The sequence below is a fragment of the Zootoca vivipara genome, chromosome 2, assembly GCF_963506605.1.
Source record: "Zootoca vivipara chromosome 2, rZooViv1.1, whole genome shotgun sequence".
Lineage (NCBI taxonomy): Eukaryota > Metazoa > Chordata > Lepidosauria > Squamata > Lacertidae > Zootoca > Zootoca vivipara.
Window position 1 is genome coordinate 97529160 of NC_083277.1, and position 14482 is coordinate 97543641.

The window sequence follows — 14482 nt, forward strand, 5'->3', positions numbered from 1 at the left end:
AGGAAAGCCCTGTTTCGTTGGGGTGCAGGGAAAAAATGCAATGTTGTTCAGCTGCTTTGGGGGGAGCCAGTGATCTACCAGAGACATCCAATGTTCTACCGGTAGATCACGCTCTACCTGTTGGACGTACCTGTACTACATTATTTGAAAATGCCAGTAAAGCAGTGCTGTTGCGGGCGGCACTGTGCCATACCACTCTCCACCTGCATTTTCCTTGATTCATGTGTGCAGAAGCAGCTTGCTAAGTGGGGTGGAGCCACTGCACTAGGTTCCTGGTTCACTGTTGCTTACTGGGAGGGATGAGGCAGCAGGCAGTTCGGCGTGGTGCAACTATACAAGCAGGAGTGCCGGCTTGTCTGACCTCCCCAACATCTCTTTCCCTTTCATCTCATGGTAGCTCTGCTACATCCAGTGAGCTGCTTCTGCATATCTGTGCATGCACACATATTATATTGAAGGAGCAAGGAGGGGATTTCTGCTTCCTAAATATATATATACTGTATATAGAATGTAAACTGACAACGCAAACCATTATTTTATTTAACGTGACAGCTGTACTCAATAGAGGTGTTCACTGTATTCACTGTCTTCTTGAAATATGGAAACTATCCTACAGTTCTGGGAACCTATCATCCATGGCTTACCATTGTTTCAGTATATGTTCTCTGGAGTGTGGCTTTGTAAAAATGTAGTACAAACTTGGTTAAGGCAAACTCATTGTAAGAAATTTCCCTTCCCTTCATTTCCTACACATGATTCACAGATGATGTACAGGTTTTCTTCTTTGTGATGTGTCATAGTTAAGTGCCTTAAATAATTATGGGAGATAAACCACAAAACACCTTGTTTCAATATTATTTATTTCCTACAAGAGCAATTGATGCAATGCTGTAGAAGTTGTTGGGTGACACATTCGAGTTGACTGGCGGTGTGAAACTTACTGTTAGTGATAACATTTCCATCGGAACCCTTAAGTTGCTGGAATTAAGTATGGGGAAGCTATCCTTCAGGGTGGCCAATTATCGTGAATGATGGATGGACGGACGAATGATTTGTCAATTTCAGTTTCTATCAGTTGCTTATTTCCCCGGTCTTAAGTTCAGTTCACTGCATTTCTGCATCGGTTTGCTGCTTTTTAAAGACAGTCCTCATGAAAACTGGTCAGCATTTTAGTCTGCATTTCTTTTAACATACACAGTTTTGTCCACTATACACATCCCCCCCCAGCAATTTTCCCTAATAGGATGCAATGTTGTATGATTTTGGGGTTAATATATGTCTCTTGGAAACTTCGTACATGCTGCTCTGAGCTCCTTGGCAAAATGTTAGAATTAGGGTAGATATAAAGCACATTATAGCACTGCAATGTTACATTTCTTGAGTGTTATAATTCATTTGTTGCCTAGATTAGGACTGGGCTTGTAAAACTTCATAGAGAATTTTGGAAATACAGTGGACCCTCTGGATATGAACATAATTCGTTCTGGGGATCCGTATGTACTCCGAAAAGTCCACATCTAGAGGTGCCGCTTCTGCGCATGGCACGATACAGGTAACGTAACCTGAGGTTCACTGTAGACACAATTTAGAAACTGTGACACTAGACACTTGTTAACTTTATTATATGCAATATAAACAATACATGTATTTTGTGGCCAAAACATGGCAACTTTTTAAAAGAGAACTTGCATCGCAACAACACTTGATAAGGTAGTAATAGTCAGGAAGTAAATGATGAGCTGCTGGTGGACCTCTGAACTGCAGTAACCCAGCAATGTAATGCATTAACAATTTCATTTTTTGTGTATAGATCAGACTATTGGAATCCATGACCTGTAGCAACTCCGGATGCAGAATAGTATTTGTGTATGTAAGTCATCTGAGTGTATGGTTTGTGGAGTGTAGTAGAATGCTCTGAGTCTGACCCCCTTGAGCAACCATTTTGAGTCAACAGTGTGATGCAGCAGCTAAAAAAGCCAATGCAATTCTGGGCTGCATCAATAGGAGTATAGCGTCTAGATCAAGGGAAGTAATAGTTCCACTATATTCTGCTCTGGTCAGACCTCACCTGGAGTACTGTGTCCAGTTCTGGCCACCACAGTTCAAGAAGGATACTGACAAGCTGGGTCCAGAAGAGGGCAACCAAAATGGTCAAAGGCCTGGAAACGATGCCTTATGAGGATCGACTTTGGGAGCTGTGTATGTTTAGCCTGGAGAAGAGAAGGTTAAGGGGTGATATGATAGCCATGTTCAAATATATAAAAGGATGTCATATAGAGGAGGGAGAAAGGTTGTTTTCTGCTGCTCCAGAGAAGCGGACACGGAGCAATGGATTCAAGCTACAAGAAAGAAGATTCCACCTAAACATTAGGAAGAACTTCCTGACAGTAAGAGCTGTTTGGCAGTGGAATTTGCTACCAAGGAGTGTGGTGGAGTCTCCTTCTTTGGAGGTCTTTAAGCAGAGGCTTGACAGGCATATGTCAAGAATGCTTTGATGGTGTTTCCTGCTTGGCAGGGGGTTGGACTGGATGGCCCTTGTGGTCTCTTCCAACTCTATGATTCTATGATTCTATTTTGCATCTAGCTACAGCTAGTGGAATATATTAATAGGGTTCTATTAAAGTACAGCGTATGTTGCAAGCCTGAAGTCTTCCCACATACAACTTAAGGCACAGTTCCTGTTGGTAACCGTGCCTGATATGGAAGCCCTAATATTAGCAGCTTATTGCTTTGAGTACAAGGTGACCTGCAGAGCACATCAGAACTGGTTCAAGAGGCGCAGCAGGCCTCTTCCCCTGCCCTCGCACCCAGCACCTGACTTTTCTTCTTCCCATTACTCAAGCACTTCTTCCTTTGCTTGCAAGTGCTGCAGCCCTATTACCGCCTACCATGTTTCTTATTGTGCACACAGAGGACCTGGAATCCCTGGGCGGCATTCACATGTGTTTTACTCAGAATAGATCTGTGGAAGTTAATGGACCTACTGTAAGTCATGTTCATGAATTTCAGTTAGTCTACCCTGAGCAAAATGTACAGTTGAATACCATCCCTAGTTTTTAGTCAAGCCATAGGTACAAAAATGCAACAGGGTTTGGGTCTCTAGGATAGCTGGTCAGTGGGCTGGATCTTGGTTTCTCTCTCTACCCCAACCTGCTAAATAAGTTCACGTTGAAAGGAATTTTGGCTGAACTGGCTTTTTAAGAGCTTGCCTCTTCTGCTTTCTTGAAACATCCTTGAATGCAGTTATTTCTTGTCCTAAGGAGAAGATGAGGGTGGTCTGGTCGCACAAATGTATCTGCTCACTTAGTAGCTTGTCAAGAGAACTACTGGAGCAAGGCCATTGCTCAGAACTAATCTGAGGATTTAAAGGAAATTCCTGAGCTAACCAGCATTTTTTAAAGTCTGTCTATGTTACTTCCAGACAAAGCACACTACACTGAAATTTCCAAGCTAGTATGTATGTGTTGCCATGAGGACATTTTTTGCCTGTTATGAAATTAATAACCTGCTGTTTTGAACACCAGAATGGCAGATGCTCTACTGCTCCTTGGCATTAGTGACGGGTTGCATTAGCTGAAGAAAATTACAGTGGTCATAGTCTCAAAAGAACAGGATCCAGAAACGAGGGATAAAAACGCTTCAGGCAGAAAATGAGCTTTATGGTTGCTTGGCCGGCTTCAGTTGAGGTGGCAGATGTTTACTCAGCTTATTCAACAGAAGTGTCTTGTCTCACTCCCCCCCCCTCTTGCTTTTAGGGGAGTACAACAGTCAGAACTATATCCTGCAATAATGGCCGGGGTGGGGGGGAACAGGAACAAGAGGTAAAAGTATTGGTATTACAGCAGTCTTGCTTATTTCAGTTGTATTTGGGCATTCCACCTCCCACACAGGTTAGTACTGTAGTAAGAGTTCCAGTTCTACGAAAGGCCCATTGGGTTGCAGTGAAAATCCAGATTCTGTTTGAACCCTTGTTCTGTAAGAGTTTTTTTGTTTCCCCTGAGAGATAGTGATGGTAGTGGGGAGAACCCAGAACTCTTTCTCTTCCTGTGGATAACATACACGTGATTTTTATAAGGAGCTCAAAACGAACTCGAGAAAAAGCTCTTGTGTGTGGCTTTTCCGAGCGGCATTTTTAAATGTACGCATCCAGGAAAATTCATTCTTAAACTGGAACGTTTCCAGATGCCTAAACTGCTCCCCATAGAATTGTTCTCATCAAATAATACAGACAACACACTAGAATATTAGTAAAATGGTTGATAGTATTGGGTGAGGTTATTTCCCAGGCTCCCACTCTTGTTGTTGCTACAATTGCCAGGTAAGCTTGGGCTTCTGTTCATGTATTTTATCTTTTTAATCTTTTATCAAGATTAAAAAGAAAAAAAAACCTTGGCAAGTTCACATGGAAGGAAAACCCATTGTGGATAGGATGCAGTGTTGGTGAATGCCAGTTCTGAATTCCAGGGAGTGGCCAAAACTGCCCCAGCATCTTTCCCCCTGTTGCATTTTACTTGTCTTTAAGAGTCCCGTGCATGGTATGTTAATATTCTAGGATAGTATTTCAGCAATAGGGAAGTGATAGGAAAATAGAATTTGTATGTGACTGGTCGGGTCGTAACTGTGGAAATGCCCAGATGGCTTGTTTTATTAATTTGTAAGAGAGCCACTGGTCAGTTAGCCAATGTGTCAAGCCATTAAAAAATGTAGCCAAAGTAGGAAAAATATCATCCATTGTAAACCTCGGTTTAAGTACGTCTCAGTTTGAGTATTTTCAGTTTTAAGTACTCCGCAGACTTGTCTGGAACGGATTAATCCACTTTCCATTACTTTCAATGGGAAAGTTCGCTTCAGGTTAAGTATGCTTCAGGTTAAGTACAGACTTCCGGAACCAATTGTGTTTGTAAACCGAGGTACCACTGTAGATGCCAACCTATGAAGGAAAAAGAAGACAACAAACTTCATGCATTAGAGATCATGCAGACTCTTGATATAAAAGTTCCATGAACTATGCAGTGAGCTTGTTGTTCTGATACTAGGCTGTTTCCCCAGTCCTCTGTTATCTGCCTGTGGCTTTCCTTACTGCAATATGAAATTTCCATTAGTTCAGGGGTTAGATTCTCAATCTGAAAGCACAGAATTAGTTCTGCTTCTAGTGAATTCCTCATCTTATTTGTAAGGTGCCATAGTTACAAAGTGATTGAATGACTTTCTAGATTGTAGAGCTAAGGTAGGTAGGAGACTCATTCACAGCTTGTGACACACTTAACAAAGAGCCCATTCTCTTTGGTGATTATGTAGAAGTCTAAAAGTACATAGTTTGGTAACTGGAGGTGAGAGTTCTTCTTGTCCTTGAATCCTCTCATTTCGTGGCCTGTTTCCCCTCTCTTTCTTGGTGCCTTCAACAGAATATGGCATTCCTATTGGTTAGCCTTTAAATCTGGCCTGTTCAAATTCAAAGCTTGGGCTCAATCTTTATCCAGTTGTTTATCAGTTTCAGCATTTTCTAATGAACTTTGCCATTCTTTGTATTGGTCATGTGCGGGTTAGGGGTGTGCATGTCTTGTTGTTGTTGTTTAGTCGTTTAGTCGTGTCCGACTCTTCGTGACCCCATGGACCATAGCACGCCAGGCACTCCTGTCTTGCACTGCCTCCCGCAGTTTGGTCAAACTCATGTTCGTAGCTTCGAGAACACTGTCCAACCACCTTGTCCTCGGTCCATAAACCTACCTAAACCTATGTTTCACCTTGTTAGCTAGCAGAAATCCTGTCTACATGTTTAAGGGTCAAGAATAGCAAAGTGAAATGTCCTGGCTGTGGATGCACGCTTTGTTCTTGCACTTTGATCTATGAGCAAGTTACTTAATGAGCTGCTGCTTCAACAGTTAATTTTTCTGGAGAACAAAAGCACCGGAAAGTATTTGCTGCAGACCAATGAGGCGAGGTCTCCAAAGAAAAATAGTCACAATGCTCAACAGCAGGCTTCCTCTAACTCTGCCCGCCAGATGTTTTGAGACTACAATTCCCATCATCCCTGCTAGCTAGGGATCATGGGAGTTGTAGGCCAAAAACACCTGGAGGGCAGAGTTTGAGGAAGCCTGCTCAACCGTTTGTGCCAATTTTTCTTACCTGCTACTGAGCCAGTTTGGTGCTTCTGTTATTCACTCATGCATTCTAGTCAATGAATTTCTATACCATTCTCTGTAATAAATAACCTCAGGATGGCTTATGGGCAAAAATTATTAAAACAAAATATAACAAACTAAGACTAGTCCTAGAATCCATGCGAACAGCAGTCTCCATTACAAATGGGCAACACTGATAAACTGTGCCCAAATGTCTTGGTGAACAGATACCTCCCACCCATGCAATGTAGATGCCAGCTGTTTTTCTGATGAGGAGTTCCACAGGTAGAGAGCCACCACAGACCATACGTTATCACCACCTGATGTATCACCTCCAGAAGGTCCTCTCCTATAAATCTGAGGGTTCCAAGCAAGTTGATACATGGATACATCCAAGTTATTACCATACAAGTGGTAACCAGTGCTGCTCTTGTAAAACAGGTTCTATGGTTAGAACAAGCCATGTCACTCAATACTCTGGTGGCTGATTGCAGCTTCTGAACAGTCTTCAAGGTAACTTCATGTAGAGTGCATTAGAATCTAAATGGGAGGCTACCAGAGCATGGGTTACTAGACCAGTCTAGGAAGCACCACAGCAGGAAACTGGCATTCTGTGTCACCTAGGCATCAAGTGACAGAAAAACACTTCCATACTATAAATCTGCTTCATGAAGGGGAGTGCAGCCATGTTTAGAACAGGTCATCTATCTGCTTCCTGGACATGGGAACTGCCCTTCCTCAGCACCTCTGTCTTATGTCATGGATGGGTTGGATGCAAAGTAATGGTGGGAGGAACCAGCTGGGGAACCCCCAGGGGAAGAAGGCTCAGAGCCTGGGGATTGGTGGGACCAAAAGGAGGGAGGAGGAGGAAGACTGAGAGGAGGTGTCGGGAGTTGAAGGAGTAACAGGAGTTAGTGAGCTTGGAGAGTCTGTGGCAGAGAGAAGTCCAGGATCAGAGTCAGAAGCTGAGGCAGGAGAGTGGCATGAGGGAGACCAAGAGGCAGAGACGAGTCAGGCCTGTGAAGAATCATGGGTGTCTTCCCCCTCTTGCTGTAACAAGCTTGGTAATGCACAAACACAGTTTCCGATAGCTTGGAAAAAGCCCTGGAAAAGGAGAGGACTTAGGCAGCTATGGGGAGAGGGGGACCTTCAGTCACAGCAACTGCTTCATTGGGGCAAGACCTATTGGAGATGCTCCTTATGCCTAGCACTCCTGTGTCAATTGTGTTTTGCTAATAAAGAGTTAGTTCCAACTTGCACAGTGTGATTTACTGCTGGCTCGTTCCTGATATCCTATCAGGAGCCAGTCTCAGTTTCTTGGCCATCATCCATCTCGTTACTGCCTTCAGGCACTGGACCTGCTTCGCCATAGCATGACCTGATTCTGATGGCAAGGAGGAATGTAGCTAGGAATAAGAGATTGTCTCCCAAGTATTTTGTCAGGACTTAAGGTATACATTAAAATGTATCTCCAGTTAGACCACATGACATAACTCCAGCTGTCTTTGGTCATGATGGAATGGCAGTGACTTTTATGCAGAGTGGCCTTATTATTAATGCTGCCACATTGTGTTCCTTCCAGACTCCCACTCCCATTAGCTCCAGCCAGAATGGCCATTGGTTAGGGATGATGGGAATTATAGTTCAACAATATCTGAATGGCACCACATTGGCCATTCATGAAATGCATTGTTACTTTGTAGTTGGTGCATGGAGTTTAATCCTGAAGCCTTTTAGAACTTTGTGTCTCTGCTGATGGTGTTTTTAATTACTATTTGTATATTGCTGTCTTAACTTTGAATTGTATTTATTGCTTTTATTGACTGTTCTGCAGCTTGCCTGGAGAGTACTGTATCTTATTCAGAAAGGGAGGGTATGAATTGTTATCCTCCAACTGTTAAATGGCACCTTTAAACCAAAATGTATGAACTCATCTGTTTGGCACACTATGTAATTCTAGTTAGACACTGTTGCCCTGCATTTTCTAGCCTGGCCAAACATAGCAGTATTGAGTGTGTCTGTTTTTACAATAATAAAATAAGCCAAAGAAGCTGGTGGGTGGAAAAACCATTTTCTTAAAAGAGCTCAAACTTAAAATGTGAAGGCAGATCTCTGGGATAGGATAGAACAGAACCAGAAAGGTCTGTGTGCAGTTGATTTTACTCTCACGTGTTTTCTGTCCCTCTCACATATCCATTAGGAGTAAATATGTAATTAAATAAATGGCATTGTTCATATATTTACAGTAAATGGTAACAGTTCCACATGTATAACAAGGTGTTAAAATCTGAAATCCCAGTATGCTGACACCACCCACTAGACAGAAAGGGTTAAAAATTTGCTAAGTAGAATGCTTTAATTGCCCATAAAGAATCTCTGTCAGGAAGCCGGTGGTGACTATAAAAGAAAAAATGAAGGTTCCTCAATTATTCTTCCTCATCATGAGGTGCTAAATACAGAAGCAGGCTTCTGCCTTGCACTGCTTTGCCCATCCAGGGCCCTTGTATTTGACTGGAACTTGCAGGCATGGTTTAAATGTATGAAATATATATAGCAATGTTAGCCAGTCCCCTACACAATGTTCTGTAGGAGAACCAAGGCGAATACATATAACGACTACAAATAAACACATTTCTAAGTCTGGCCAAATTTAAGCTTGCTGTCAATGTTTTTCCTTGCTTTGTGTCTACAGACTGAAGTGTTAGTGCCCAATTGCCAGCTGTTCTTATCCTACTTCTTCTGATTTTCTTCTTCTTCTGCTGCTGCTTCCTTGTACTGGTTTATACTTCATTTTGTTTATGCTCTGGCAAAATAGTCATATAGGAGAGAGCTTTGTGGTCTCTGGAATTCCTCTCATACATAACTGTTGACTTAGAATCCCGGACCAAATTGTAAAAATGCACCCATTGCCTTGTAAAATGTCGTTTGACTTGTTGGCTTGTGTTGTCTGTGTCGCATGGTGTGCGTGTCTGTGGGAAGATTCTGTTTCCGAGGCTGTATTCTGTAGGATAGTGTGACTCAGCCTCTCTTGTATTCACACATGTGTACACAAGGAGCAGAAGAACACTTTTAGTAGCTTTCTCAGCAAAGTGCTTGAATTGCTAATGCATTGTTTGTTTGTGTGTTTTTCTTTCTTTGTAGACTATAATGGAGCAGTTCAACCCCAGCCTCCGGAACTTCATTTCCATGGGGAAGAACTATGAAAAAGCCTTGGCAGGTAAGCAAAGTGTAATTGTGCATGTTGTTGTCATGGCTGTGGCATCGGGTGGTAGCAGAGGTGTGTGTGGGAGAATGGCAAAAATCTTGTCGCTGAGGTTGTTGGCATTGCTCTTGGAAGTTTAGAAAATATGTCAGGAAATGCTCTTGTCTGCCGAAGGCAGACTGCAAAGCAGCTCTTTGAATTAAAACACAAGCGCATTATCATTCTATGACATGTGAAGCATGAAGGGCTGTCACAAAGCGCACTGCTTAAAAAGCTGTGACATGAAACATCTTCCTTGCAATGATGAGCCAGATACAGGCTGCTGATTTACTGACAACTAGATGATAAACACAACTTGTGATTTCACCCTGTCTCAAATAGCCTCTTTGGATTGCCTAAAACCTTCAAATATATCTTTAATGGCAAAGAAGTTCCAGCACTACACTTTACAGTGTAGATGTATGTTTCAAAGCTGCATTAGCAAATCCCAAATGAGTAAACAAAAAAAAAAGTTTGACAATTATCAACCACTCTTGAATGTCCCCTTTGGGGGCAAGGTACTTTGAGCTTCAAGGTGGTCGAGCTTCAAGCATGCTTGGAAGAAGCTGAGTATCCAGGTCGATCTGATTCTGACTTCAGGCCCAGCCATTGCATCAAAACTGCTTTGGTTTCCCTGTTCGTTTACATGTGTCGAGAGAGAGATGAAGGGAGTCCAACCCTGCTCATTCTTCTTCATCTGTCTGCCGCTTTTGATAATTTGGACCTCAGTACTCTCCTGGACGTGGGTGGCGCTGTGGGTTAAACCACAGAGCCTAGGGCTTGCCAAGCAGAAGGTCGGCGGTTCGAATCCCCGCGATGGGGTGAGCTCCCGTTGCTCGGTCCCTGCTCCTGCCAACCTAGCAGTTTGAAAGCACGTCAAAGTGCAAGTAGATATAAATAGGTACCGCTCTGGCGGGAAGGTAAACGGCGTTTCCGTGTGGTTCGCCAGAAGCAGCATTGTCATGCTGGCCACATGACCTGGAAGTTGTACGCCGGCTCCCTTGGCCAATAATGCGAGATGAGTGCCACAACCCCAGAGTCGGTCACGACTGGACCTAATGGTCAGGGGTTCCTTTACCTTTACTCTCCTGGACAGACTCCAAGTGGTGGGGGTTGTGCACCATTTTGTGAAGGTTCTGTTTTTGATTTGGGAGTTTTGTTCCATAGAATAGCTATTGGGGGGTATTACTTTGTGCCATGGGCACTGACCTGTGCCATGCTTCAGGGCTGCATTCTGCCCCCATGCTCTTTTAATATTCATATGTAGCTGTTGGGGAGGTAACATCTGTTTTGGAGTAAGGTGTCATTAACACATGGATGACATTGAGCTCTTATCTCTCCATACCTTTTCATCGGAAGGCTGGTGTTCAGTGTTGTGCTGGGTGTTGATGAGGAAATTGAAATTGATTCCAGACAAGATAGAGGTGTTGTGTTCCTCAGCACAGAAAATGGGGATGCAGCCTGTTTTGGGTGGGATCGCACTTCCCTTGAAGGAGTAGATCTGTGGGAAATACTCCTGGCTTCAGTATTGTCACCAGAGGCTCAGGTGGCCTCAGTGGCTAGGAATGCCTATTTTCAGCTCCGGCTGGTTTGCCAGTGTGAGGGGCAAGGGATATCGCGAAGCCTGTTTGGACTTGGCCACTGTACTCATCCTCTGGTAACCTCCAGATTGGATTACTGCAATACATTCTACTTGGGGCCACCCTTAGAGACTCTTTGGAGATTGGCTGCCTCATTCTGGACCAGTTGCAATCTGGTATGACTGCAAAGAGTCATATCACACCTGACCTGAAGCACCTGTACTGGTTGCCTATTTGTGTTTACATTAATGTATAAAGCTCTAAATGACTTTGGGCCCCAAATAGCTGAAGAAACTTCTACCACATCCACCAGTTTGGGTATCAAGATGGGTGGAGGAGCACTTGTTGGTAATGCTGCCATCCACAGAGGTGTAAGTGGCAGCTCAAAAATTGTGGAATTCTCACTCCATAGTGAGAATCTGGCACTGAATTTACATCTTCTGTTGGCTACGCCTGTTTACTCTGACCTTTGGAAGCGGAGTAAACTTTTTTTAGTTGTCTTCCCCATAAATTTTGCTATTAGTTGTATCTGTTTTGTGGTTTTGTTTTATAGACTGTATTTTAGTTGATGTAACCTGTGCTTGGGACCAAAGGATGAGTAAAGAAATGGAAAATAAATAATAGAAAGTAGAGCGATCCAATTCTTAGACAAAGGCTTTCATCCAGTTTAGTTAATAATGACTGACTTGTTGGTGCGGACTTGATCCATTGGCTTCATCGGGAATTCTAAGGCTATAATTAGGGCACTTGAATCCCCTTGACTTCAGTGTCTACTTAGCATCAAATGTTTGTGTGGCAGGAGCTTTCGTAGGCAAGATCCTGCTTCATCATCCCGTATCTTACAAAAGTTGACTCTTTAAAGCCAATGCCTTAATTCAAAGTCGAGTCTTTAAGAGGTCACAGGATTCTTCCATCCAACACAGAATAACACAGTTAAGAACCACTTTTAAGAGCACTTTTAAGTCATACAATAGGCAGCAAAAAAAAAAAAAAACCCACAACCCAAACCCCACCAGGTTTTCTTCCACATTTACATTTCACAGGGAACTGTAGCCAGTCCCACCTGCATGCTGAGTGTATCTGTATGACACACAGATTCTTCCAAACAGCTGTCCGTCACATTCAGATTGTACGTTTTTAAGTGTACACTGAAAAAATCTTCAGAGCAAAACCAGAGAGAGTTATGTGAAGTGGCATTTTCTCAAGGATGGGTTTGGTTTTTTTTACCTTCTGCTTGGCAGTTTGCCCAAAAGTTAGTAGATTTGTAGCTGCTGTTGTGCTCCTAATATGCCTGGTTTCCTGCCCTGGCTGCTTCAGCTGGCTGGCCCTAGGCAGGTGTGGAAAATCTCCTACGTGTTTCAGCCAGTGTCATTTGTTCAAACCAAACAAGAGCTTGGTCAGCCATGTACATTATTTCTCTTAGGTATTTGTGCTGCTAGCTTTTGTGTACCGTAGTGCAGGCTACTTTCGTCCCTCCCACCCCCAGGGACTTTAGCTAGCAAGCAGAACTTAATTGCTTTTTTCCTTTTTTTATAGTTGCTAACACCTGAACCTCGTTAAAGCCCTAGAGGAAAGCTTTCCCTGAAAGCCTTTCCCCCCTTTTAGATGGCCCGAGGATCCCTTTGACAGCTTCACTTACTGACTCTGCCTGCTTGTTTAAGTGCAGCAGCAATTCAGTAACATTCCTGGGATTTCCCCACCACCAACCACCTTAAATAAAAGGAATAACTACCTGATGAGTCAGCTTTGTGAGCATTGCATCACTTGAGCGAGTCTTAAGGGAAATGTTCTCAAACCAACTCCAGCACATTCTGTACAACAGGAGTGCCAGCTTGGCCTTGTGACCGTGGTTGCCCAGGGCCGTGGGTGCCTTGCAGCATGCATGGCCCTGGCACCCAAGTTTGTGGGTGCCCGGCCCCTTCAGAGGGGGAATATTGTGGGTGCTCAGGCACCCAGGGTCCCAGGGAGTTGGCACCTATGCTGTACAACATGGAACTGCTTTGCACATGCCTTGCACATGCTTTGTACTGATCTGCAGTCTCCAATAGTTTCTTAAGGAGAAAAAGAAGTACTGGGTGTCTTTAGCCTGCTTTTGAAATCCAGTGCTACTCAGTAAAGAACCAAACTCCACACATTCTCAAGGGTTGCACTTCCTTCTCTTATTATTATTTCATGGGTTTCAAGACTGTGTCTTAGCATTCACAAGAAGCTGAAGGAATGAAGCCCTGGTCGGAATCATGCCATGGCAATCTTTCTGCTAGAAAGGAAGCTTATATTAAGAAGAAGCCCACCAACCCCTTGATATGCATTTTATTATCTTGAGGTTGACCCTGAAAAGCTGTTAAAAGGAGATCAAAATGTTACCTAAAGAACGCTGACAGAATTTGAAGTGTCGTGGTTTTCATCAGGGAGTCATGGCCCATAGCTGATTTTACAGCACTGTATAAAATACTTTGAAATACTGTATAGCCCAAGTGTTACACACCATGGAATGAATGAAAAGCAACTCCATAGTGGCCCTGCTGGTTTGGGCTAACATAAAAGTGTTACATACACCCATACCCACCCACACCCCAAAATAACATTTGTAAGGGTAGGATTTGTGTGCCCAATACATAATGGGCTGGTTCACATCACATGTCATAGTAAACTGTGGTTTTTAGCTTAACATGATTGAGCAGCATGCTACTGAATTGTTCCCATTTTGCTCTGCTCTGCTTGGAGACGGGAACAACAAACAACTTGACTCAGAGTTGCATGCAAACCAGCGCTTGTTGCAGAGAAACCCTTGCAGAGGCTGTGAATTTGGCATTGAGCAGGCACTCAGGAAAAGTTTTCAGCAGTGCGTAAATAGGGCGATACATTTGAGCATTTATTTATTAAATTTGTACCCAAGGCAGCATTTATCCTTGGTAAGCTAATAAGAGTGTTGATAAGTACACCTGTGAAATGGGGGAAGGTATGTGTTAAGCCAGGCATCCCCAAACTTCGGCCCTCCAGATGTTTTGGACTACAATTCCCATGATCCCGGACCACTGGTCCTGTTAGCTAGGGATCATGGGAGTTGTAGGCCAAAACATCTGGAGGGCCGCAGTTTGGGGATGCCTGTGTTAAGCAATGTATATCTAATGAAGAGGAAGACTAAGAGTAACATGAAAGCAGGAAACATATAGTTACATAAAACTATATACAGCTAACTGAGAGCTCTTCTTGTAAGAGTTAAGGCAGGGGTAGGCAACCTAAGGCCCGTGGCCCGGATGCGGCCCAATCACCTTCTCAATCAGGCCCGCAGATGGTCCAGGAATCAGCGTGTTTTTACATGAGTAGAATGTGTCATTTTATTAAAATGCATCTCTGGGTTATTTGTGGGGTCTGCCTGGTGTTTTTACATGAGTAGAATGTGTCCTTTTATTTAAAATGCACCTCTGGGTTATTTGTGGGGCATAGGAATTTGTTCACCCCCCCCCCCAAAAAATATAGTCCGGCCCACCACATGGTCTGAGGGATAGTGGGTGGCTGAAAAAGGTTGCTGACCCCTG

At 43.4% G+C, this 14482-nt stretch overlaps 1 protein-coding gene across 1 annotated transcript in view; it reads left to right on the top strand.

The window, feature by feature from the left end:
- The window catches only part of BAIAP2 (BAR/IMD domain containing adaptor protein 2), a 134506-nt gene that overhangs the window by 25414 nt on the left and 94610 nt on the right, over window positions 1-14482 (top strand). Inside the window, exon 2 of the mRNA XM_060271059.1 lies at window positions 9264-9339. Within this exon, the coding sequence (XP_060127042.1) occupies window positions 9264-9339 (76 nt within the window). The remainder of the gene's footprint in view (window positions 1-9263; window positions 9340-14482) is intronic.